We start from the raw sequence: 25,431 nt of genomic DNA, 5'->3' as shown, positions 1-25,431 counted from the left end.
GTCTCAGATGATGACCCAGCACATGTTGTTCGTTTAAAGAACACTTTCACTACAGATTTGACAAAACGCAAAGAAGGTACCAATGGGAGATTTCTAACGATAGCTACATCACTCAACCCAAGGTTTAAGAATCTGAAGTGACTTCCAAAATCTGAGAGGGACAAGATGTGGAGCATGCTTTCAGAAGTCTTAAAAGAGCAACACTCAGATGCAGAAACTACAGAATCCGAACCACCAAAAAAGAAAACCAACCTTCTGCTGGTGGCATCTGACTTAGATGATGAAAAGGAACATGCATCTGTCTGCTCAGCTCTGGATTGTTATCAAGGAGGACGCATCATCAGCATGGACACATGTCTTCTGGAATGGTGATTGAAGCATGAAGGGACATATGAATGTTTGGCATATGTGGCACATAAATATCTTGCAACACTGGCTATAACAGTGCCATGCAAATGCCTGTTCTCACTTTCAGGTTACATTGTAAAGAAGAAGTGGGCAGCATTATCTCCTCAAATGTAAACAAACTTGTTTGTCTGAGAGATTGGCTGAACAAGAAGTAGGACTGAGTAGACTCGTAGGCTCTAAAGTTTTACATCGTTTTATTTTTGAATGCAGGTTTTTTTTGTACATAAATCTACATTTGTAAGTTCAACTTTCATGATAAAGAGACTGCACTACAGTACTTGTATTAGGTGAATTGAAAAATACTATTTCTTTTGGTTTTTACAGTGCAAATATTTGCAATCAAAAATAAATATAAACACTTTGTATTCAGTGTTGTAACTGAAATCAATATATTTGAAAATATAGAAAACATCCAAAAATATTTAAATAAATGGTATTCAATTATTGTTTAAAAGCGTGATTAATCACACGAGTAATTGCGATTAATTTTTTTAATCTCTTGACAGCCCTAAAAAAAAAAAAATCTTTATGTTAGATTGTTTGGATTTCACAGTTATGGTCCCAAAAACAGTAAAAAATTATGCCCATTTATCCTCTCCTTTCTGATATGAGAATACTGCTAGCTGCCACACAAAATAAATTAAGCGCTTTGTTGATTATTCAAAATACAGCAATACAGTATATTGTTGTAGAGTGATATAACTCGCACCCAACCTCTTGCCACACCAGATACCAGAGGCTTCCATTTTATAGTTGTGAGTGGGTCTGTAACTAGTATGTTCCAGGAAGATACAGAAAAAGTTGCTCTGCAGCTTGTATCTGGACTTCTGTGTCTCTGACACATTTAGAAAAGGTGAACAGGGCAAAGTGGTGTATTCCACCTATGGTTGGAAGATGGATGAGAGTAGGGTTCTGGGTGAGATTTTATTATCTCTAATCCATACTTTCAGGCGTCCAGTCTTTAATCAGAGGATTGGTTTAGAGCTCACAGGGTAATATGTAGATATTTCAGTGGTGTGGAAGCAGAGAAAGGGAATCTGTGGCCTTCCAGCTCCGTCTTCTAATCAATAGATAACACAGCTGCTCTATTAGTATCCAGCTATATTTCATTTGATCCTTAATGAGGCCCAGATCCTGCAAATATATATACACATGTGCTTTACATGTATGAACTTGACTGCAAGCGGACTAACCAGATGCAAAAATTGCACAAGCATTTGCAGGATCGGACCTTAAATTACTATTTGTATTACTATAATCCTGGACCAGGACACCATTTGTTGGGTAAACCCCAGAAAAAATGATAAAATTCTGAAAATAATGTTTATCCTGCCAGAGATTTAACTACAAGAGATTTTTTACCCAAAGAAAATACACACACATAAAAACTTCTCCGGGAGGTATCACATTGCTCTTCCCCAGCTTTCTTTTTGAACTGAGGCCTTGCATATTTTTCCACTATTTGTAGTCAGGAAATGCTATTTCTAGTGTGAAAACTACTTTTTGTACTGCAAAAAATAATAAACAAAACAAACAACACCCTGGAAAATACCAGAAAGTGGAACCAGCAAAAAACAAGCATGTGATAACAAATATTTTCCACACAGCTCTACCTAGACATAAAAGCTTGTTAAAGAATAGTCTTTCCTATTGTGATAGGCATCTATCTATAAAAGGCCATTCTAGGGCAGAGAAAATAATACTTTTTTTTTTAATCTCTGTATAGTTTAGGGACAGGATTCATAGTTCCAAACTCTTGACTAATTTACATGTAAAAATTTAAAACTCTGCATACTTAAGAACTGAGAGCACCTAAAATTCAATTTTTCAGTATGATTCCATAGTCTACTAACAGATTCTACATTGGCATTTCCATTCACTGTGCTAATGATTACAACAGAGAAATTTAGGCAAACCTAAGTTGATTTTCCAACCACTCATATCAATAAGCAAGGAAACAGCCTTTCAAAATCTATCTGTTGGCAGAAAGAGAAAAGGACATGTTGTACAAACATTTTTTCCCTCAGAATGGCATATGATCCATTATTTTACTTCCTGAATATGAGTGATTTATCCTCTCTAATGTCAACAAAGCTCCAGTCACTTCAAGTAGAGGCTATTTCCTTGGGGTGGTGTCGAAGGAGATGGGGAGATGTGTCTGTTCAGCACATATAAATGCAAAGCCTGGCTGAAGCTTTCTGGGGGTTGTTTGTTTCTTGAACAAACTCAGGTAAGTCTCAGCAAAGCACCATACCTATGTTTCGAAAATGGCGACCACATAATCCAAATGATCTTATACTTGTTATCAACATTCTAAAGAAGCTTTTATTTTATAAACTGAAAACCGGAAAGGGGAGAGGGAAACGAGTTCACTAAGCCGCAGACTTAGATTAATATAGGGTTGTCAGGTGTCTGGTTTTCGACCGAAACACTCAATCGAAAAGGGACCCTGGAGGCTCCAGTCAGCATTGCTGACCAGGCCGTTAAAAGACAGGTTAGCGGAGCAGCAGGTTCTGGCTGGCTCCCTACCTGGCTCCACATGGCTCCCAGGAAGTGGCTGGCAGGTCCGGCTCCTAGGAGGATGGGCAGTCAGGGAGGCTTCACACACTGCCCCTGCCCATGCTCCACAGCTCCCATTGGCCGGGAAACACAGCCAATGGGAGCTGTGGGGGCAGCGCCTGTGGGTGGGGGCAGCACACTGAGCCCCCTGGCTGCAATCCGCCTAGGAGCTGAAGGGACATGGTGCTGCTTCACGGGAGCTGCATGAGGTCAGCGCTGCCTGGCGCCCACATCCCGAACCCCCTGCCTCAGCTCAGAGTCCTCTCCCACATTCCAACCCCCTCTGTCCCACCTAGAGCCTCTTCTGCACCCCAACCCCTCACTTTGGCCCCACCCCAGAGCCCGTACCCCCATCCAGAGCCCTCACCCCATTCAACACCCCAACCCCCTGCCCCAGTGTGTAGCCAACTCCCACACTCTGAACTCCTGGGCCCCACGAACAAGCCCCAAACCCCTTCATGCACCCGAAAACCCTCATCCCCGGACCCACACCAGAGCTCGCACTCACAGCCGGAACCCTCATCCCCTCCCATAACCCAATCCCTGCCCCAGCCCTGAAAAATGAGCAAGGGAACAGCAAGCGACAGAGGGAGGGAGGATGGAGTGAGTGGGGACGGGGCCTCATAGAAGTGGTGGGGTGGGGGGTTGGGCCTCGAGGAAGGGCGGGGAAGGGGGTGGGGCAGGGATGTTCGGTTCTCTGCAGTGAGAAAGTTGGCAATCCTTGCTTCACATGTTTTTTGATAAAATCATGAAGCAACTGAGCAATGTCTGGAATTAACACCACAAAACTTTCCTCTTTAGAGTCCTAAATCATAATCACAAAAGTCTACTCTAAGAAACAGAAACCATGCATAGACAGGAAATTTGGGACAAGAAATGCCACAGGTGCCTTGGATATGAGAAACCTCATCAGAAAACTGATAAGGGGTCTTTACATAAATCCTGAAACTGCTGAAGTTTTTAACCCATTCCACTGATAAGGAAAGCAAAGTAGCTACTATGTCTCTTCATCCAGAAGAAAGTAGACTATCATATTAATTCTCCATTAAATTATGTGGTATATGAATGTGCATATAATGACTCTATAGTTATTTTATTTCACAACAGGAGGCCTGAGTAGTCACCCATCAATCAATTTTCTGTCTACATCAAAGAGTATTTGTACAACTGCAGTTCAAGCCAAAAAATCCAGTCAATATGGTTTGCTTTCATATCTTCCAAGTATTTTCAGGGACATTTTTCATGCTACTATTGTGGCTGTGTGGGATTTAAAAGAGAAGTTTTCCCATTCTTGAGATGTGTTTACAGGATTAATCTCTGGAGTGTATTCTTTCCTTGATGCATGTACATCAATCCTATTAGCATTAGTGAGAGTTATATATGTGTATGTGCACACCGAAAAGAACAGAGTCCAAAAATCATTAAAACCTTTTAAACTATTAATTCAGCTGTCAATACAAAACATCACATTTTCATTATACTAGCTATCCTAATATGACTTTTATACTTCTACACTGATCTACTGTAGGTTTGCTTTTTAAATCAAAATGTGAAACACTGTGGAAAAGAAATCAATTAGTATTTTAGAAGTCTGATGCTACTCTTATGATTTTGTTTTGCACATAATATTTTCTAGTAACATACATATTTCTTTTGTATGAGCTTTTCTAAAATACAGTATTAAGAAAGAGGCTATTTTTTCATGAAAGCATACCAAATTAAAAGCAATAAAATTTCAGAAGCAGTCTCATAAATGGCAAACTCCCAGAGCACATGCAGTCTAATCCTCTGTGGACTTTTATCATTAAAAAATGTCACTTTGTAAAAATTACCTGACTACTCTACTTTCCATTCTTCAAGGAGAAATTCCCATGCCACTGAACACTTCATGTTTAGATCCTCTTAAAAATTAGCTTTAATTCACTTGCAACAGGGGAGAGGAAAGTATATTTTGAAAGGTAAAAATATTATTTCAGAATTACAAATCTTGGCAGTAATATTAAGAAGCAGATGTAGTAATTGAAACTACTTAAACTTTCTGAATTCATTTATCTAACTAGATTTCAAAATGACTGCTTCCCTTTAAATACGAAGCCTGGACAAATCCGGTAAGGTGTATCCTATTTGGGGGCGGGCGGTTTTGTTTTCGTTTTTTTTTTAAATACATGTTGGAAGTTCATAAGCAATCCATGAAAATACAATAAAATTTTGTTACTGCCTATGACCCTTGTTTATAAATGCCTTTTATTAATATATTCTTATATACAAGTCCTCACCCTTTATTCAGTTGAATGAATAGGGGTTTTACTTGCTTAGAATGCTGATGGAGACATCATACAAAAGAAAACAGCCACGTTATACCATTTCCTTTCTGATCTTTGATTTTTCTTTATTCATAGAGAATCATGCATGTAATTCTGGCATTCAATATGAGGGATCTGACAGGAATGCATCAACAGAAGCTATTATTCTGAAATACATTATAGTAATTTCAAAATGATACAACGTTACTTTTCATGCAATGATGAATGAGATTATAATAAAGTTTTACTGTAAATTGTACTTATAATAAATAACACCAGAAGTGAACATGTCAGGTCAGAAGTAATAAAGTTTTGGTTAACAGCCTACATCCAATCATTAGATAACCATTAACAGTCCATTACAGACTTGCAAGAGAGATTCTCTCTCACTCCTTCTCTACTTGCATTAAGAGCTTTATATATTTATGTTACAGCAATTAAGTAAAGACTTCAAAGTCAGCAGCATTCAGTTCCAAATTAATTTATAATCAGCATATTAAAACATCTGTACCATTGTAGTGAAATAAATACTGTATAAGTGTTGAATAGTGACTTTACAGATACCTGCTGTTGAAAGAAAGAAAGAAAGAAAGAAAGAAAGAACAGTTGCAAAGGCATATTGATCTAACCATCATTTCAAAGTTATTGTACACAAAATAAATCTACAGCTGTTCTTACATCACAATTCTTATTCTAGCATAGTATTTTGCAACAAAGAGCCTCCCGTCAACATTAGGAATTTCTTCACTTGTTCATTGAATAAGGACTGGGAATGGCTGAGCATCACAAACGTTGAATCTATCTCCCCTTGTAAGTATTCTCACACTTCTTATCAAACTGTCTGTACTGGGCTAGCTTGATTATCACTTCAAAGGTTTTTTTCTCTTACTTAATTGGCCTCTCAGAGTTGGTAAGACAACTCCCACCTGCTCATGCTCTCTGTATGTGTGTATATATATATATCTCCTCAATACATGTTCCACTCTATATGCATCCGAAGAAGTGGGCTGTAGCCCACGAAAGCTTATGCTCTAATAAATTTGTTAGTCTCTAAGGTGCCACAAGTACTCCTGTTCTTTTCACTTGTTCAAACAACGAAAGCCACCCTTTACACCAGTGTATCACTCTGACACTGTACCTCAAAGCAGCACCCTGAAACCCCCATATTCACCGTCATGTAATTATGATATGTTTTGTACAAAGTATGGCTTGTGAGGTATCAGTTTATAAGTCTTGATCTGTTGAACATTAATATCCTGTTGGATTGTACGTGCTATCATTGTACACCTCTACCTCGATATAACGCTGTCCTCAGGAGCCAAAAAATCTTACCACATTATAGCTGAAACCACATTATATCGAACTTGCTTTGATCCACCGGAGTGCACAGCCCTGCCCCCCCGGAGCACTGCTTTACCACATTATATCTGAATTCATGTTATATCGGGTCGTGTTATATCGGGGTAGAGGTGTATGTGACGTTATGAAGTTTTGCTATGTGTGTATTACTGAAATATTTTGTGAGGTTGGGAACACCCACAACCAGCCTTTCAGGTACAACAATGGAGTAGCCAGACACGCTGATAGCCCATTAAATGGAATCCATACTCCCAAAGACCATAACAGAAGACTTCTCAGAGAGAGCATGTAGACAATGGAGGCTGCTTGACCAATGCGGGCAGATCCCCATGTCACAAGCATAGGTCTTTCCAGCAAGATGGAAGAAACTATAGAAGAGACGAAGTGACATCATCACTCGGTCTTTCTCCTCCCCCACCTACGCTGGAAGCAACAAGAACACTGGGAAGATAAAGACTTGAATTGAGGAGACTGGTCTAACGGGGAAGCCTGTGTATTAAGAACTATAACCTACCTGCAGCATCCAGTGGGATGAGAAAAACTGCTTGATCCAAATACTGCCTTGTGTAATAAGGTTTAAGATTTAGACTGTCTGCTTACCTTTTATTTTCTTTGGTAACAAAGAACAAAGGGATCTCTGACCTTTTGTGCCTACCACTTATAATCACTTAAACTCTATCTTTCTGTAGTTAATAATTCTGTTTTGTATTTTACCTGAAACAGTGTATTTTGCATGAAGTGTTTTGGAAATCTCAGCTCTGTTTACAAAGGCGTGTATGTGTCCTCTCCACACTGAGGGAAGAACAGACTGGGTAATAAACTTACACTGGTCAGGCTTCTGACCAGGGCAAGACGGTACAGTTCTGGGGTGCAAGGCTGGAGAGCTGGGGGGAACTGGCTGAAACCTCGCTATTGTTAGTTCATGAGTGGCTAGGAAGGCATTCATGCAACTCAGTTGGGTGTGTCCCTGCCTGTGGATGTCTGTGGAAGTACAGAACCAGCCCAAGGTTTGTGACTTGACACGGCATCATGGAGAGAGAGCGGGATACCCCAGGTTGCTGGGACAGAGGGCTCAGTAGTCCTACAATCCAGGTTGCCCCCAGGGACCCTGTCACACACCCACAACCAGATACAGCCTTTCAGATACAACAATGGAATAGCCAGACAGCGGTTAATGGCTCATCAACACCCATCAAGAAAAGAACCCACTATCCCAGGAACTATATACAATGGAGACTTCTCTGAGAGAACATGTAGATAATGGAGACTATTTGACGAATGGGGCAGACCCCCACATCACAGCAAAAGGTCTTTCAAGCAAGCTGGAAGAAACTATAAAAGAGAAGAAGTGACATCACTTGGCCTCACTTCTCCCACAACTCAACACCGGAATCAATCTGGACTCTGGAGGACAAAGACTTTGAACTGGGAGAGGGTGATCCAGGCCTGGAAAGAGTTCCAGCCTGTGTATTGAGGATCTGTGACTTGTTCATACCATTTGTCAGGCTAAGACGTTGCTTGATTCAAATCCTGTTTAGTTTGTAGAACTCAGACTGCAAATTTATTTTTGTTTCTAAAGTAACCAATTCTGATTTCCATGTCTGCTACTTATAATCACTTAAAATCTATCTTCTATCCAGGCTTCTGACCAGTGCAAAATAGTACAGTTCTGGGGTGCAAGGCTGGGGAACTGGGGGGTGGGAATTGGCTGGAGCCTATTGTTGATTCATGAGCAGCTGGGGAAAGAATTTATGTAACTCAGTGGGGTGTGTCCCTGCCTGTGGATGTCTGTGTAATTACAGTACCTGCCAGAGGTTAGACATGGCATCATAGAGTGAGAGGGATACCCCAGGTTGGTGGGACAGAGGGCTCAGCGGTCCCACAGTCCAGGTTGCGCCCCAGGGGCCCCGTCACAATCACAACTATGTTAGGAGACTGCATTGGGTGTAACTACTACCTCAGTGTTGCTACACTGGTACAAAAATCTTTCATGCAGACAAGCCCTAACAGTAGAAAATACAAATCACCAATAATGGAGTATGTCACAATAGATGAAGTCTCAGTTTGAGACTTTGTGCCATTTCTTAATAAATGCTTAATCTCAAGTATAGACAGTAAAAGCACACATCAGTACGTCTACGATATAATGATTTAGGCGGCAGTCTGACAAATGGCTCTGAATGGGGCAGGGATCCCACATGCAGAATCAATCGCCAGCAGGGTTCGGACTCAGCTGCTGTGCAGCGGCACCTCTCTGAAACTACTATTTTGTTCTCCAGAAATTCAGCTGTAACTCAGTCTCCACCTGTTATGGTTGAAGTAAACCTCAAAAATGAGACTCAAGAGTAATTAATGCAGAGACAGGTTCTAAGAACCCAAATCCCAGCGTGGACCCTGGGTACACATACTGCTGGCTAGCCCACTCTGAAGCTCGCATTGCGTAGTCTTCACTGCTACTGTTTCCAGCACTATCTGGATTCAAGATAGCTCGAGTAGGCTAGCCTATGCACAGCTTTTGCTATGCACACATACCCTTTGGGAGTCTGCAGAGAGCCTGGAAAATTGTTTACAGCTGTGAACTACCACATTCATCTCAGTGATGATAGTTAACAATGCTGACCTTTATACTATTTCAGTGATCGTGTAAGAAAGGAGAGGGAGGACCACAGATCTGCACAATTTACTGCAAGTGGTGTCTGATTCTGAGGATATTGGGGTGGGGGGGCAATTTGGAAGATGCCCCCACTTATTTTCCCTAATCAAGAAGGAGCCAAGCCCACGAAGCCTACCAGAGCCCATGGACATATTCAAACCCCATCAAGCCAAAGCTCAGAAACCTGCACAACAGTATTTTATACATCTGCACAATCTACTGTGAATGACATCTCACTCTGATGACTCACATGGGCAGAGATCAGAAGAGTACTACCACATTTTAGTTTCCCAATTTGACCCCCGTTTGCTTGACTGGGAATTTAAGTTATTAAAGGAAGCAGCTGAACTTTAGTAAACTCTCTACTAAGTTCTAAGATCACTGATCTCACAAAAGTGAACTAAAGAAATTAATTTTCTGCAACCTTTGCTTAACACATCCAGTTGGATACAGTCAGCCTGACAGTCAGGAAACCAACCAAGTTGGTTGTTTTTTAAAAGAGAAATTTAATAAGTATCCATTTTTGTGGTACTCTGTTTAAATATTATAAGATTTTTGGTATAGTAAAGAAGCAATCTCCAAATCTGTGTGCCTAAAACCACACGTCTACTTTTGTGTGTGTTCAATACAGGGCACCTAGGATTCTTCACATGCAAACATTCAGATGTAGGTATACAAACAAAATTGTACAAATGCATTGAATACAGCCACTATTTTTGCATGTGTGAAATCCTAGGCACCTAAAAGTTAGTCCACAAAAGTCCAGGTACACAATTTTATGCATGCAAATTTGGAAATAGAGCTGAGGTCCCTTAGAAGATATGACCTGTAGATTAGAACCCATTTATTCCATTTAAAAGAAGAACATTAACAATCATGATAACATATCAATAAGAAATTCTCCACCAAATAAATTTACTGTATGTCCATGGCAGGCAATAATTCCAGAAAGTACTTAGAGCTGACAGTAATCTGGTTAATGACACAGCCACACACACACTACAGTGAATTAGTAATTATACAATGTCATTCACAAAAGGAAGACTCTCATATTATGTCAAGAGCAGAAGCTCCTTATTACTGTTTCTTTATTGCTCTACTCCCAGAGGAAATACAGCAGTACATCATTCCTGAATAAAAACAAATTGAGCAAAACACGCTATTTCTATGATTCCCCCAAGGAACCCTTAGAGCCTTGGCATAAGCTTCCCCTTTGCTACAAGACATCACAGACCCACACAATCAAGGGCTGCTAGAGACTCAGCTTTGGAGCAGTCTCTAGAAGGAACCCCTTCATGGTGCCAGACCCCCTAGGGGTCTCACTCTTCCTCCAGGGTAAGCCACATGGCCTTATTACATGGACCTCTGGGCCTTCTGCACTCCTGCTTCACACCGTTGACTCTATTCAGCTAATCCAATTGAGCCAGACTCCTGATGAAGATTCGTACACTTTTCAGGAATTAATGCACCTCACCCAGCAATTGCAGTGAAACTCACTCAGCATTGTCAAAATACTAGGGTTTATTCATTAACTGGAACGCAGCATAGGAAGTCCTTAGGGTAGTATAGGGAACTGAAGGTTAAAGCATAGTCCACTCTGGTTTAGCCCAAAGCCCAGCCAAGCTGTAGTGAACCTCTTGGTTCAAGCTCTGTCGGTCTCTTCCAATCTGACCTCCTTGGTTAGACTCCTGGTGACAGCACTGACACCTTCCAGCAGCCAGCTCCTATCCCTCAAATTCAGTCCTTTGATCTTGAGTTGGGATTATTGTTCAGCTTTCCTAAGGAGAGGCAGAGAAGTCCATATCCCTTGTCATTGGTTGTTAGGTGTCAACGTCCTGGTGAATGGATTTCCCATTGTCTTCTCAGATACTCGACTGAGACTAAGGCCCAGATACAGCTAGGCAACCCCCACACCTATGTGTCCAGGCCTTCTCTAAAAGCAGTCCCCTTCCACCCACTGGGTAACAATGCAGTACACAGGGGACACTGAGGCACAAACAGGATTCATAAAATTATTACAAAAAAATCCTGCTTCGTCACACAAAGCCAGGATTTTGGACAAGGCTCTCTTTTCCAGAAGGTTTGGGAAATGAGATGTTTTGCTTCCCTCTCCCGCAAATGATAGCTGAAGCTATTCTCTAAAAGAAAGCAAAGTACAGCTGTGTTCCTCAGCTCCAGAAAAAAAACAACACCATACTTTTCCCTACTGACCATAAAGAGTTATTACTCAAGTAATACAGCACTAAACCTCATCAGAGCTACCAACACCAATTTGGAATTGGCATAGAACCCTTTCTTTGCCCCTGGTCAGAGAATCTTCTGGGACATCTTAGGATCCTTCCAATTTTCACCATGGCTAATTTCAGGGTAACTGGTCTCCTGTAGGAGCAGTCATCCACATCACAGACTCCAGGATACATGAAACCAGGAAAACATATAAAGCAGCTTTGGATAAATAATGTTGCTAGTGATGATGAGGTTTTCCATATGGATGTTGTACAAATCCCATATAGTGCTGATGGATCCCATATGGGATTTGTACATGGAAGAGCATGAGGAGAGACAGGGTTTCCCAATCCTCCCTACTTCCTGGAATCCCAGGCCTGGTCTACACTATGAGTTTAATTCGAATTTAGCAGCGTTAAATCGAATTAACCCTGCACCCATCCACACAACGAAGCCATTTATTTCGAAATAAAGGGCTCTTAAAATCGATTTCTGTACTCCTCCCCGACAAGTGGAGTAGCTCCAAAAATCGATATTCTCATTTCGAATTAGGGTTAGTGTGGCCACAATTTGATGGTATTGGCCTCCGGGAGCTATCCCACAGTGCACCATTGTGACCGCTCTGGACAGCAATCTGAACTCGGATGCAGTGGCCAGGTAGACAGGAAAAGCCCCGCAAACATTTGAATTTCATTTCCTGTTTGCCCAGCACAGGAGAGCATAGGTGACCACAGAGAGCTCATCAGCACAGATAACCATGCAGACCAATAATCGAAAAAGAGCACCAGCATGGACCGTACGGGAGGTACTGGATCTGATCACTATATGGGGAGAGGATTCAGTGCTAGCAGAACTTCGTTTGAAAAGATGAAATGCCAAAACTTTTGAAAAAATCTCCAAGGGCATGATGGAGAGAAGCCACAATAGGGACTCAGAGCAGTGCCGCGTGAAAGTCAAGGAGCTCAGACAAGCCTATCAGAAAACAAAGGAGGCAAATGGTCGCTCCGGGTCAGAGCCGCAGACATGCCGCTTCTACACTGAGCTGCATGCAATTCTAGGGGGGGCCGCCACCACTACCCCACCTCTGACCGTGGATTCCGAGGCGGGGGTAATCTCATCAGCCACACCTGAGGATTCTGCGGACGGGGAAGAGGAGGAGGAGGACGACGAGCTTGCGGAGAGCACACAGCACTCTGTTCTCCCAAACAGCCAGGATCTTTTTCTCAGCCTGACTGAAGTATCCTCCCAAGCCAGTACCCAAGACCATGACCCCATGGAAGGGACCTAAGGTGAGTTTACCTTTTAAAATATAAAACATGGTTTAAAAGCAAGCGTTTTTTAATGATTAATTTGCCCTGAGGACTTGGGATGCATTCGCGGCCAGTACAGCTACTGGAAAAGTCTGTCAACGTGTCTGGGGATGGAGCGGAAATCCTCCAGGGACATCTCCATGAAGCTCTCCTGGAGGTACTCCAAAAGCCTTTGCAGAAGGATTCTGGGCAGTGCAGCCTTATTCCGTCCTCCATGGTAGGACACTTGACTATGCCATGCTAGTAGCAAGTAATCTGGTATCATTGCATGACAAAGCCTGGCAGCGTGTGGTCCCGGTGTTTGCTGGCATTCAAGCAACATCCGTTCTTTATCTCGCTGTGTAATCCTCAGGAGAGTGATATTGCTCATGGTAACCTGGTTGAAATATGGGAATTTAATTAAGGAAACAGAGGTGGCCGTTCCTACTGGGCTGTTTGCCTGTGGCTGAAAAGAAACCCTTCCCTGCAGTTAGCCAAGCGCACGGGGGGGGGGGGGGGTGGAAGGAGAATTGGCGCTGAGCTTTTCGCCTTTGGCTAGCAGGGATCTTCCCTGATACCAGCCACGTGGTGGGGGGAGGGGTACAGCGATCATCCCAGATGATTCATGGCGGGGCGGGGGGTTAGTTTGATTTCTGCAGGGATCTTCCCTGATACCAGCCACGCGGTGGGGGGAAGGATAAAGTGATCATCCCAGAGAATTGGATTCGGAGGGAGGGTTAGTTTGTTTTCTGCTGCTGAAGGTTAACAAGAAAACCACAGCAGTCAAGGGGCTTTGCTTGGTATGTGGGAAAGGAGGGCACAGAAGCCGAAAGACAATGGCTTACCATGGCCACATGCAAGCCGAATTCGGTTGCCCAGACCTGCGTCTGTGATCTCTAACACCAAAGCCACAGGCACTCAATATTAAGATGGAAAATGCGACCTTGTACTGAAATCACATGTGCTATATAATGTGAATAGTGTTTTTCACCATGAAAGAGTATAAGCATGGTTCTGTAAAATGTATCTTTTTAAAAACTTCTCTCCTTTTTTCCATCCCTCCAGCAGCTGCAAATTTTTCAAGCCTCCCTCCTCCGTCCCGAAGGCTATCTCAGATAAGGCGGCGGAGAAAGAGGACGCGAGACGAGATGTTCTCGGAAATAATGGAATGCACCCGCAATGAAAGAGCTCATTTGAATGAGTGGAAGGACACGGTATCTAAGTACAGGAAAGATGCCAGTGAACGTGAGGTCATGAAGGACGCTCGAGATGAGAGGTGGCAGGCTGCAACGCTGGGGCTGCTGCGTGATCAAACGGACATGCTCCGGCGTCTGGTGGAGCTTCAGGAACGGCAGCAGGATAACAGAGTGCCGCTGCAGCCGCTGTATAACCTCCCTCCCCCTCACCATGTTCCATAGCCTCCTCACCCAGACGTGTAAGAACGCGGGGGGGAGGCTCCGTGCACCCTCCCATTCCACCCCACTGGACAGCCCAACCAAAAGGCTGTCATTATATTAAATTTTTTCAGTGGCCTTTTACTTCCCTCCTATCCTCCTCCCAAACCTCATCCGGGTTACCTTGTCAGTTCTCTACCAATGTTTACAATCAATTAATAAAGAATACATGATTTTTAAACGATAGTGACTTTATTTCCTTTAAAAGCAAGCTATGATTTAAGAGGGGAGGGTGGTTTGCTTACTGGGAATGAGTCAATCAAGGGGGCGGGTTTTCAACAAACAGAACTTTCACACCGTAGCCTGGCCAGTCATGAAACTGGTTTTCAAAACTTCTCTGATGCGCAGCGCTTCCTGGTGTGATCTTCTAATCGCCCTGGTATCTGGCTGCGCATAATCAGCAGCCAGGCGATTTGTCTCAGCCTCCCACCCCGCCATAAAGGTCTCCCCCTTACTCTCACAGAGATTGTGGAGCACACAGCAAGCAGCAATAACAATGGGAATATTGGTTTGGCTGAGGTCTGACCGAGTCAGTAACGAGCGCCAGCGACCTTTTAAACGTCCAAATGCACATTCTACCACCATTCTGCACTTGCTCAGCCTGTAGTTGAACAGCTCCTGACTCCTGTCCAGGCTGCCTGTGTATGGCTTCATGAGCCATGGCATTAAGGGTAGGCTGGGTCCCCAAGGATAACTATAGGCATTTCAATATCCCCAACAGTTATTTTCTGGTCCGGGAAGTAAGTCCCTTGCTGCAGCCGTTTAAACAGAGTAGTGTTCCTGAAGACGCGAGCGTCATGAACCCTTCCCGGCCAGCCCACGTTGATGTTGGTGAAACGTCCCCTGTGATCCACCAGTGCTTGCAGCACCATTGAAAAGTACCCCTTGCGGTTTATGTACTGGGTACCCTGGTGCTCCGGTGCCAAGATAGGGATATGGGTTCCATCTATCGCCCCACCACAGTTAGGGAATCCCACTGCAGCAAAGCCATCCACTATGACCTGCACATTTCCCAGAGTCACTACCTTTCGTAGCAGCAGCTCAGTGATTGCTTTGGCTACTTGCATCACAGCAGCCCCCACAGTAGATATGCCCACTCCAAATTGATTCCCGACTGACCGGTAGCTGTCTGGCGTTGCAAGCTTCCACAGGGCTATCGCCACTCGCTTCTCAACTGTGAGGGCTGCTCTCATCCTGGTATTCTGGCGCTTTGGGGCAGGGGAAAGCAAGTCACAAAGTTCCATGAAAGTGCCCTTACGCATGCGAAAGTTTCGCAGCCACTGGGAATCGTCCCACACCTGCAACACTATGCCGTCCCACCAGTCTGTGCTTGTTTCCCGGGCCCAGAATTGGCGTTCCACGGCTATAACCTGCCCCATTAACAGCATGATCTCCAAAGCACCGGGGCACGCGGTTTGATAGAATTCCATGTCCATGTCCTCATCACTCTCGCCGCCGAACTGCCGTAGCCTACTCCTCGCCGCCTGGTTTTGCAGGTTCTGGTTCAGCATAAACTGCACGATAATGTGCAGAGATGTTTAAAATGTTCATGACTGCTGTCTTGACCTGAGTGTCCTCCATGCTTGCCGTGGTATGGCATCTGCACTGTTCACCCAGGAAAAAGGCGTGAAACGGTTGTCTGCCGTTGCTTCCCTAGAGAGGGGGGAGGATGTACCCAGAACCACCCGCGACAATGTTTTTGGCCCCATCAGGCATTGGGATCTCAACCCAGAATTCCAATGGGTGGAGGAGACTGCGGGAACTATGGGATAGCTACCCACAGTGCAACACTCCGGAAATCGACGCTAGCCCCGGTACATGGACGCACACCGCTGAATTAATGTGCTTAGTGTGGCCGCATACATTCAACTTTATACAATCTGTTTCCAAAATTCGAATTATATAAATTCTGATTCATCCCGTAGTGTAGACATACCCCCAGTCTCAGTCCAGGCAGCCATTGCAGTTAATTCTCCGAAACATTCCTGGCTTCCCAAGACTTCCTGCTACTGCCTTTTCAAAGCCAAAGTATAAGACAGTAAATTCTCTGCTAGTTTTCCTGCAGCCCAAGTCCTTTGGAAATCTTCCCTTTTCCCAAACAAAAGAGGTCAGGGTACTAACAGCCCTTTGCTCTTTTATCCTCAGAGCAGAATAATAATAATAAAAAATAAAAATACAGTCAAGCTGCAAGCAAACAGCATTAAACATATAGTAGACTTGAAATCAGGTTGGTGGCATCTCCTTGGTCAGAAGCAAACCTCTGCCAGGGTCCGGACACACAGGACTGCTCACCCACTCCCAGCAACCTCTGACTTCCTTTTCCTTATAAATGCTCCCAAAAGGTTAACAAGCTCCAGCTGCTTCCTGTCCCGAATCATAGAATATCAGGAGCTCATCTAGTCCAACCCCCTGCTCAAAGCAGGACCAATTCCCAGACAGATTTTTGCCCCAGATCCCTAAATGGCCCCCTCAAGGATTGAACTCACAACCTTTGCCATCCTAGTGTGGAACTGTAGGATTTTCTGACCCACGCACCATCTTGCCACCCTTACTCCCAGAGGAATGGTACATTGTCACAGGATAACAATCAATGGATTTATATTTTCTTGATTCTAGGAAAGAAGGAGCTCATGCTTTATTAGTGAAGTTGAAACAGCTACTGCACGTTGATGGAAGACACTCTGATGACCAATAAATTAATTGGATAAGACACTCTGATGTCACTATCAAAGGGGTGAATTGGTTGCATTATCCTACTCCTATGTTGTTGGGTTTTTTTGTCCATTAGAATCTGAATAAGATTTGAAAGGTTTTGGTTTTTGAAAGGAGATTATAATCTTTTGCTCAAAGAACAGTCTGCTTAATTGGCAACCCTACTAGGCTTTATTTCCTATGAAAAAACATCTGAACTGAAAGTGTTGAATGTCTCCAAACATCATTTCCTAGATTATAGTGTGTCATTTTCTACTTCTGCTATGAATAAAATGGCATTAACTGTCATACATTATCCCTGATAAACCCCTGCAGATTGCATTGAGGATGCAACAATACAAGTATTCTCCAGGTATAAAAAAAATCAACTTCTGAATTATTTTGTTCATTCCAACCTTCTGGTTTGATATCTAAGAAGAACAAAATGTCTAAAATGGATTATAGGTCATGCGAGAATAGATATTTCCCTTTTATGTTTTCAATCACTCACAAGGGCCTCTGTAACTAAACTATTAGCTATTGAGACAATAATAGAAGGTATCCTCAGGGGAGCTAATTGGACAAAGGAATCAACTTTTAGGCTTCATAAAAAACTGCTGGTTCAAAGATATTGTTACATGCTTTAAATGAAGCAGTAAAGAGTCCCTCAACTAAAAATTATGACTTTTCTAATAAACAAAAATAATTAGGATATTAATTAGAGACAAAGACAAGATATTATGACCCCTTCTGACACCACACTGTTTTAGGCTCACAAATATCTCTAAGAAATTATTTTAAGATCACAAATATCTCTAAGAGGACCCCCGATCAAATCTTTGGCTGTATTATCTGGCCAGAGGAACAGAATAAAAAAAATCTATTTCCTTTTGTGGATTGTTCATATTTTGAATTATGCTGAGTCAAATTGTGCCAGAGGGGGATTAAAATATTGAACTGGAAACAAAGAAAAGATTTAGATATTTAAGGGTGCTAGGTTAAAGTCCTGTATGCTATGTGTTCTGCATTTTGGGGGGAGTGGGGGTTTAAGAGGCAGGAGTTGTTGGGAAGGTTGTTTTTGTTTTTTTGTTTTATGTTTTTTAAACACAGTCTGAAGATATAAACCTGCCTCTGTCTCGGATTCATTTTTCTTTCATATACTTTTGGAAAATTATACACTCAACTTTCCAAATCACATTCTTTGAAGTTTTGAGATGCAGTAGAAAATAGTCTCACTTTTCCCTCAATAACGGATGTTAAGAAACTTTAGTAGTAGTAATGAGCTACTCAATAGTTTGGTGAGAAGTATGAAAAGAACCCATCTTCAGCCTTGTGTAGCTACAGGGAGTATCAACACACAATTTGTCTTATAATTAAATATTTTTTAAAAAAATAAACATAATTTATCCAGTTAACCTTTGCTGGTGAGTTTCTATGCCACCAGCTACTGCTGCTCCAGTATCCTGTACCTTTTAAATAGTTAACTATTAGCAGCTGCATTTCTGTAAGATGTACCTGAAACATTTGGCAACCATCATGTATCTAATGTATAATGACAATATTCAAAATAACCTCAGTATTTCTCAAAAACAGCCTTAAATAAAGGTAAGAGATGCTAAAAGTGGTAAAAGTGCACTGTAAAGTGAATGAGATGCATATTAGTATACCAGCTACCACATAGCTTTTGGTTTACTCCCAGAATTCAAAAGCAGAGCTGTTAGAGCATTCTGAATACTGCCATATAAATTAATAACCCTAGCATCTCACTTCACACTTCTAGTATATACACCTTTCATTAAAAAATCTCAAAGCACTTAACAAATGATAACTATTCGCCACAACACCCATTTAAGGTTAGTAAGTATTGTTATCATTCTAGAGATGGAGAAACCTAGGCACAGAGAGAATACATGACTTGCCTATGATCACAGCATCAGTCAGCATCAGAGCTGAGTAGAAAACCCAAACTCCCAACTCTAAACAATTGACAGTAATTTCGGCTTTTTGTTCCCACAATTCCCTCTTCTCAACATTGCAGGAGAGACTCAGAATAATGTTTTATATCATCATCCACTATAGTAGCACATGAAACTTGAATGATCAAGAGCTGTTAAAAATTGAAGTCTGTTATAGTGCATTACTTGAAAAAAATTGTAAAAAGCAGGTAAAACTTGGAGAAATAAAGATAACAGGCCAACTCAAACAAAAAATGTACATGGCACTAAAAGACAAAGAAAGCTAAGATAGACTAAAGCTTTTGTCTTTTATAAACACTTTTCTGTCCCACTGCTGATCTCTCCAGTTACCAAAACTATTAAGCCCAAGTTTAATTTTCAAAGAGGCTGGGTACCTAAATCCTAGAGCACCAACGTAAGGCTTAATCAAACACCAAATATCAAAATTCAATAAACACGGATATTAATAAAAAACAGGGTGAAATCTTCAAAACTAAAGTGTTAACAACAAAAACTAAATGTAGTATTTGGCCCATCACCACATTAAAAAAAAAAAAAAGACTTTCAGAACAATTTTGGACATTCAGTCAGAGATTGACCACATCAGGTTGATGTCAAACTCAATAAAGTGGAAGGCAATGGTCTCTGATTGTGGAACTTGTTAATATCCTTACTAGCTGGTCAACAAGTCAAGAGCTGTTTGAGGCGTTACAACAGCAGAATATGCAGAGTTACAGTACTGCAACAGAAGCTCATTGGGAAAGAAAGAAGGTAAAAGGGTAAGGGACTGTAGAGAATGGCAGAGTTTGATCAGACACCCACTAAACCTATTCAGATCATCTTACTAGGCTTCAAAAATGAGCCCTCTCCTTTGCACCCAAGAGCATAATCCTGGTATAAACCCAGTGTATTCCTATCCCTTGGTATTAGGGCTTCAGCCCAGAACTTTCATATCATTCGTGGTTGCTCCTACAGGTCTGTTAAATGTTAAGCACCTGTTTCCTCCTAAATAATGGTGAGTAGCAATTTATTTCAACCCACAACACCAAACTGCTAATATGGGGGACATGCTTTTCCCTCCCTTTGTCATTTATCCTCCATTTTGTCTGCTTCTCCCTCTCTAGTGAGCTCTGTGTGTATTTCGGCCACTCCCCTTCCTCTTTGTTTGTTGCCCATCCACTTCTGTTTTCTGTCTCCTTGCTTGTTTTATTTCCTCTCTCTCCATGTTCTTCACTGGACCCTGCCTTAACTCAGCTGAAAGCTGAAAAGGACTGAACTGGGCACAGTGAAATTTATAAAACCCAAGATAATTTCACTGATTACTGTACTCATTAAGAGAAGCTGGATGCTTACCATTTTTGAAAAATCAGGCCATTTTACTTAGGGGTTTACATATGGTCTCAGGAACCATAAATTTAGACACCAATTTTTTTTAGACTTTGGTCTTAACCTAGACACTTTGTTATGGTACATGTCTTTTTTATTATTACAGTGCCAAACAGCCACTGCAGATGGACAACGTTTGTACCTTTCTTGCAATGGAGTATTGAAATATATGTGGATCATACTCTCTGAACAATTGACATTTAGAATAATCTTGCTCTCTATACCCTGCCTGCTCACAACACTAACACTCCAATAGAAAGACAGAATAGTGTGATAAGAATGCTTGGTGTTTTTGCAGAAGCACACAAAAAGTTCATTGTTGGAAGGCTGCCCAGCATGGATTTTATCTGTGTTGCAACTCTCTAAATTGCTGAGAGATTAGGACACAATTAAATTCTTAACAAGTCAACTTTGACAATACAACTTTACAAGGTACTTTGTAAAGCAGTTCAGACTCAAAAGTGACACACTCTTAAGAATTGTCTACTCAAGCATTTAGTTTGCAGCAAACTGGGGTGTGACTCTACCCAGCACTGCTGCACATTAACTTTCCCATGGACCCCACTGACATGCACTAACAACTCCTTCATATGCATTGATCTACTTCACTTTGAAACACAGGGTCCACATGGACAATTAGTGCACGGCAGGCTACTATGGGGTAGATTTACACCCCAGTTTGCTGCAAACTAAATCTAAACAACACCTTAAGCTGCTACTGTATATTCTGGCAGAACGGAGAATGTCATATTGGATTCTATGTGGGTTTTTTTTTAAATACCAGAAATTAAGGGAAAAAACAGTATTTTTTTTCAGTAATCCATGTAATAGCATTGATAGCTTTCCCCTCTAGCTCTGCCGCTGTAGTAGGGTTACCATATTTTAATTTTTAAAAAGGAGGACACTCCACGGGCCCGGGCCCGCCCCAACTCCGCCCCTTCCCCAAAGTCCCCGCCCCAACTCTGCCCCCTCCCCTGAACGCTCCGCCCCCTGCTCCTTCCCCTCCCCTGCTTCCCGCAAACATTTGATTCGCGGGAAGCCTGAAACAGGGAGGCAGCAGGTAAGCTGGGGCAAGGGGCGGCACGGCCCAGTGGCTTCCTCCGGCGGCCGGCCCAGGTCAAGAGGCTCTGGCCCTGGCATCTCCCGCCCGGCTTGGCTCGGGCCCTGGGGCACCGGGCCCCGGCCCAGCACCGCCGGCCCCCGGCCCCACACGGCCCAGCACCGCCGGCCCCCGGCCCCACACGGCCCAGCACCGCCGGCCCCGCACCGCCGGCCCCCGGCCCTGCACCGCCGGCCGCGGGCCCCGCACCGCCGGCCCCTGGCCCCGCACCGCCGGCCCCTGGCCCCGCACCGCCGGCCCCTGGCCCCGCACCGCCGGCCCCGCACCGCCGGCCCCTGGCCCCGCACCGCCGGCCCCGCACCGCCGGCCCCTGGCCCCGCACCGCCGGCCCCGCACCGCCGGCCCCTGGCCCCGCACCGCCGGCCGAGCACCCCTGGCCCTGGCCTCCCTATTTTCCCGGACATGTCCGGCTTTTTGGGATTTCCTCCCGGACGGGGATTTGAGGCCCAAAAAGCCAGACATGTCCAGGAAAATCCAGACGTATGGTAACCCTACGCTATAGTTAGCTAATAAAACTATTCACAAAGCTAAACTGACATCATCCATGATGCTGGTGGACAAATAAAAATGCCATATTAATTCACTTCCAACAGAAATACAAGGAAAAAGACAGGAAATTCAATTCCCTCCCTTCAGACCATTTTCAAGTGTTTCAAACTTAAGGGGACAGTGTCAACTTGATTTTTTTTTAATTGCAAAAATGTCAGTTATGTAATAAAGCACTTTTTAAATAGTATATGTGTCCTGAAATTTTCTTTAAAGGATTATTGTTTTTAAAAAATTAAAAATTCTGTTCTCCAGTGTGTCTTAGACCTGGTTTTTTTTGTTTGTTTTTTAATTTCACAAAATTTTGAAATTGTTTCCATTTTGTGGTGTTCAAAATGGATCCATTTTTTCAAAATTTTAAATGTTTTGTTTTGATCAAAAGTTACTGGAACTTTCTGTTTAATCGAAAACTGTGGAGTTTTTTCCAATAGAAAAATGTTAGCAATTCCCATAAAAATCATTGATAAAAAGTTAAAAAAACACAAATCACAAAACCCAAAAAACTTTTTAGTCAGTTATTTACATCCTACACACGCTTAAAAAAAAAAAAAATAGAAAGATCTATCTGTAGAGAAAAAAACAATTCACCTGAAAATTTTCAACCAGATCTTATGTTTACAGGATTCTACCAGCAAAAAAGAGTGGAGAAACCGAAGAGTACCAATGAGTGAAAATCAGAATTTCTGTCCCCTTTCATTTTTTTCCCAAGTCTGGAAGAAAGGTTGAAATATAAAATTTCCAAAGTTGCAAAAAATTTTGAAAACCATAAATGTTTTGTCTTGACATTTTTGAAACATTTTGATACAAAGTGATATACCGCATTTTGCAATACAATGCAATTTCAAATGTCATATCCAAGCCTGAAAATCAAGGTTTATGATTAACATAGCACCTCAACTTAGCTATAGCAGAAAAACCCAAGAGCCAAATCCTGCTCATCTTTCTAATTCACTTAGGCAATTTTGAAAATTCCACTCATAGTGTATTTACAAGGGTAATGTAATGTTTTACAAACAACCAATTTCTCAGACAGTCCCCCATCTGAAACTCTTTCATTACGATTTTTCTCTTTCTTAAAAATTACACTTTTGTTGCAAGAAATTAGGGCAAGGAATGATATTGAGAGACGAATGAATAGCAGCTACAACGAACAGCAGGTGTGCATTCAAAAAGCACCTCTCATTTCTACCACAATTATTTTGTTCTTCTGAAAGCACAGTAAGATGAACACTTATTAATATTTTACTAGCTAGAGACCTACACTTATCCCAGTTACATAAGTAAATGCCATTCGACAGATGAGGAAATATTTCATGTCCATGCACAATTTTCACAGTCATCTGCAACACATTTACTCCAGCCAACATGCCACTAAGTAGTTATGCCAGCTATACAATTATGTTTGTGCCTTACCCACAAAAATAATTTGGCCATGGCACAAGAGCCAATGGATCCAATTAATCTCTTATGAAAGTTTCTTAGCTTCAATGGACTTATACCTGGGATAAATCTGACTCCTAATCTTTATTTTTGATGTAAAAAGAAAATACGAATATATTTTCTGGACCAAAAAATAAAAATATTGTTTGAAAGAAAATTTTAAATCAGTTTAAGATTATTTTCCTTAGTAAATTAAAACTCATGAAGAATACAACCATTCAAATGCATAAGAGTGAATACATCATGCAGATGTTTGATCAGGTATAGCTAGCAAATGTTTCTATTTTGACTTCCTGCATCGTGACCAGTTAACTAAAAAATGAGGCATCCTGCAAAGCTCTTGATCCTGTAAGTTGCTCTGTATAGGTTATGGGGTCTGCCTAGATGGAGCAGCCTGCAGGATCGCTGTATCGCACAAATTATGTTAGTTAACACCTAAAAGGAAAACAAACATGCCTATGGCCAACATAGTAACTGCAATTTATAACTGCTGAATATGTGCAATTAATGTTAAAAATCAAAAACAACATACAATCAACTTACTAGCATGTTTATCTGCAAGCATTATAAGGCTGTTGGAAATGTCTCGTCGTCTGTAAAAGCACACAACTTTTGCTTCCACATTGCCATTAGCAGTCTAGAAAATAAAATAAATTAGTCAAGTCAGGGTCTGTCCTCACTCTACTGAATTGTTAGAATCATATGTACCCAATCCTCCAGGATTTAATCACATTGACTACCTCATGACTGCTTGTGTGATTTAGAACTATCCAGGTGAGTACTCACATAAGTAAGGGTTTCCAGGAGCAAGCCCATACTAACTATAGCTCACTTCATCAAAGCATTTATACTGACTGCAAAAAATTACTTATAGTATTATTTTGTTACTAGGACTAATGACAATTTCATTTTAAGGTAAGAATTCTTTAGAAAACCTATATATATTAAAAGCTTATTTAACATTTCTTTTTAATTCCTTTTTTGTAAGCAAATGTGCATTTCAAATTACTATGTCAATTTCATTTAAACTATGTTCAATGTGACCCATTAAAGTTTATTTGACAAATTCGCTTACTTCAGTTAACTAGATGGAAAAATTACTTACCTTACAATTCTCCTTTGAGGATATCATCTTGCAGGATTCTTACTACTGGGGCTTAGCTCTGGCTGGCAATATTCTGCTAACACTTAAAGAATTTTTAACATCTCTCTCCTCCTGCATCCTTCTGTCTTATTCCTTATACACTATTCACTGTCTCATCCTCCTGTTTCATTTACAATTTCTGCAGTGAACAAAGAAGGGCCCCTATAGGCAGCAGCCTCATTCATGGTGAAAAATGCTCATATGTAGTAATAATCTTGTAAAAGACATGCCAATAATTTTTTGTGTGACTTCCATCGCCCATGAACAACTTCAACTATTCAAAATCATGAGCCCATAGTTCATACCCCATGTTTTCATGCTATGGGAATAAGAGTCAAAATCCAGTGCAATAGTTCACTATGTATATTAAAAATTAGCAGTGTTCCAACCGTTTACATACTTTCTTTAAAATAGATTCATGCGACAATTGAGAGTTTCGCCATGTTTTAGTTGTTGTTTTTTTAAAAGATATGTATGTATAATGTCTAATAAATAAAATAAAAACATGTTTTTTCAGTTTTCTTTCTTCTTAATTTGATGCCCTTAACACCTGAAAGATACATACTTCCCCATTAGGAATCTGGACTAAATCCTAGAAACCACTCTGTTTTAAAAATCAATAAATGACTGTGCCCTACATCCCACCAACAAGATTACATTATGGCAATCCAGTTTAAAGGTAATAAACATTACATTTAGAACATTATTGGAATCACTTCATTTACAGCAAATAAAACCTACTGCATTCCAATAGAAGTCCAAACTGATTATAAAATGTGTGAGGTGCAAGTATTAGCTGAGTGGCAGTGGTCTCAGATCGCTCTAAAAATTAATACAGAGGAAAGAACAACAGGAAGACCCCTTGCCGATTACCAAATGTTGTGAATTACAAATAGGT

At 41.7% G+C, this 25,431-nt stretch overlaps 1 protein-coding gene across 7 annotated transcripts in view; it reads right to left on the bottom strand.

Annotated features, from left to right (window-relative positions):
• Window positions 1-25,431, bottom strand: part of MTA3 (metastasis associated 1 family member 3) — a 262,904-nt gene that overhangs the window by 227,068 nt on the left and 10,405 nt on the right. For all 7 annotated transcript variants that reach the window (XR_010599913.1, XR_256380.5, XR_256379.5 and 4 more), the window contains exon 3: window positions 23,933-24,026. Coding sequence is in view for 4 of the 7 variants with exons in the window: in XM_065589543.1 (XP_065445615.1) it covers window positions 23,933-24,026 (94 nt within the window). In the remaining 3 variants the exon portion in view is untranslated. The remainder of the gene's footprint in view (window positions 1-23,932; window positions 24,027-25,431) is intronic.

This window comes from Chrysemys picta, chromosome 3 (genome assembly GCF_011386835.1).
Source record: "Chrysemys picta bellii isolate R12L10 chromosome 3, ASM1138683v2, whole genome shotgun sequence".
Lineage (NCBI taxonomy): Eukaryota > Metazoa > Chordata > Testudines > Emydidae > Chrysemys > Chrysemys picta.
The sequence above is the reverse complement of the archived record's forward strand: the minus strand, read 5'-3'. Positions and strand labels throughout refer to the sequence as shown.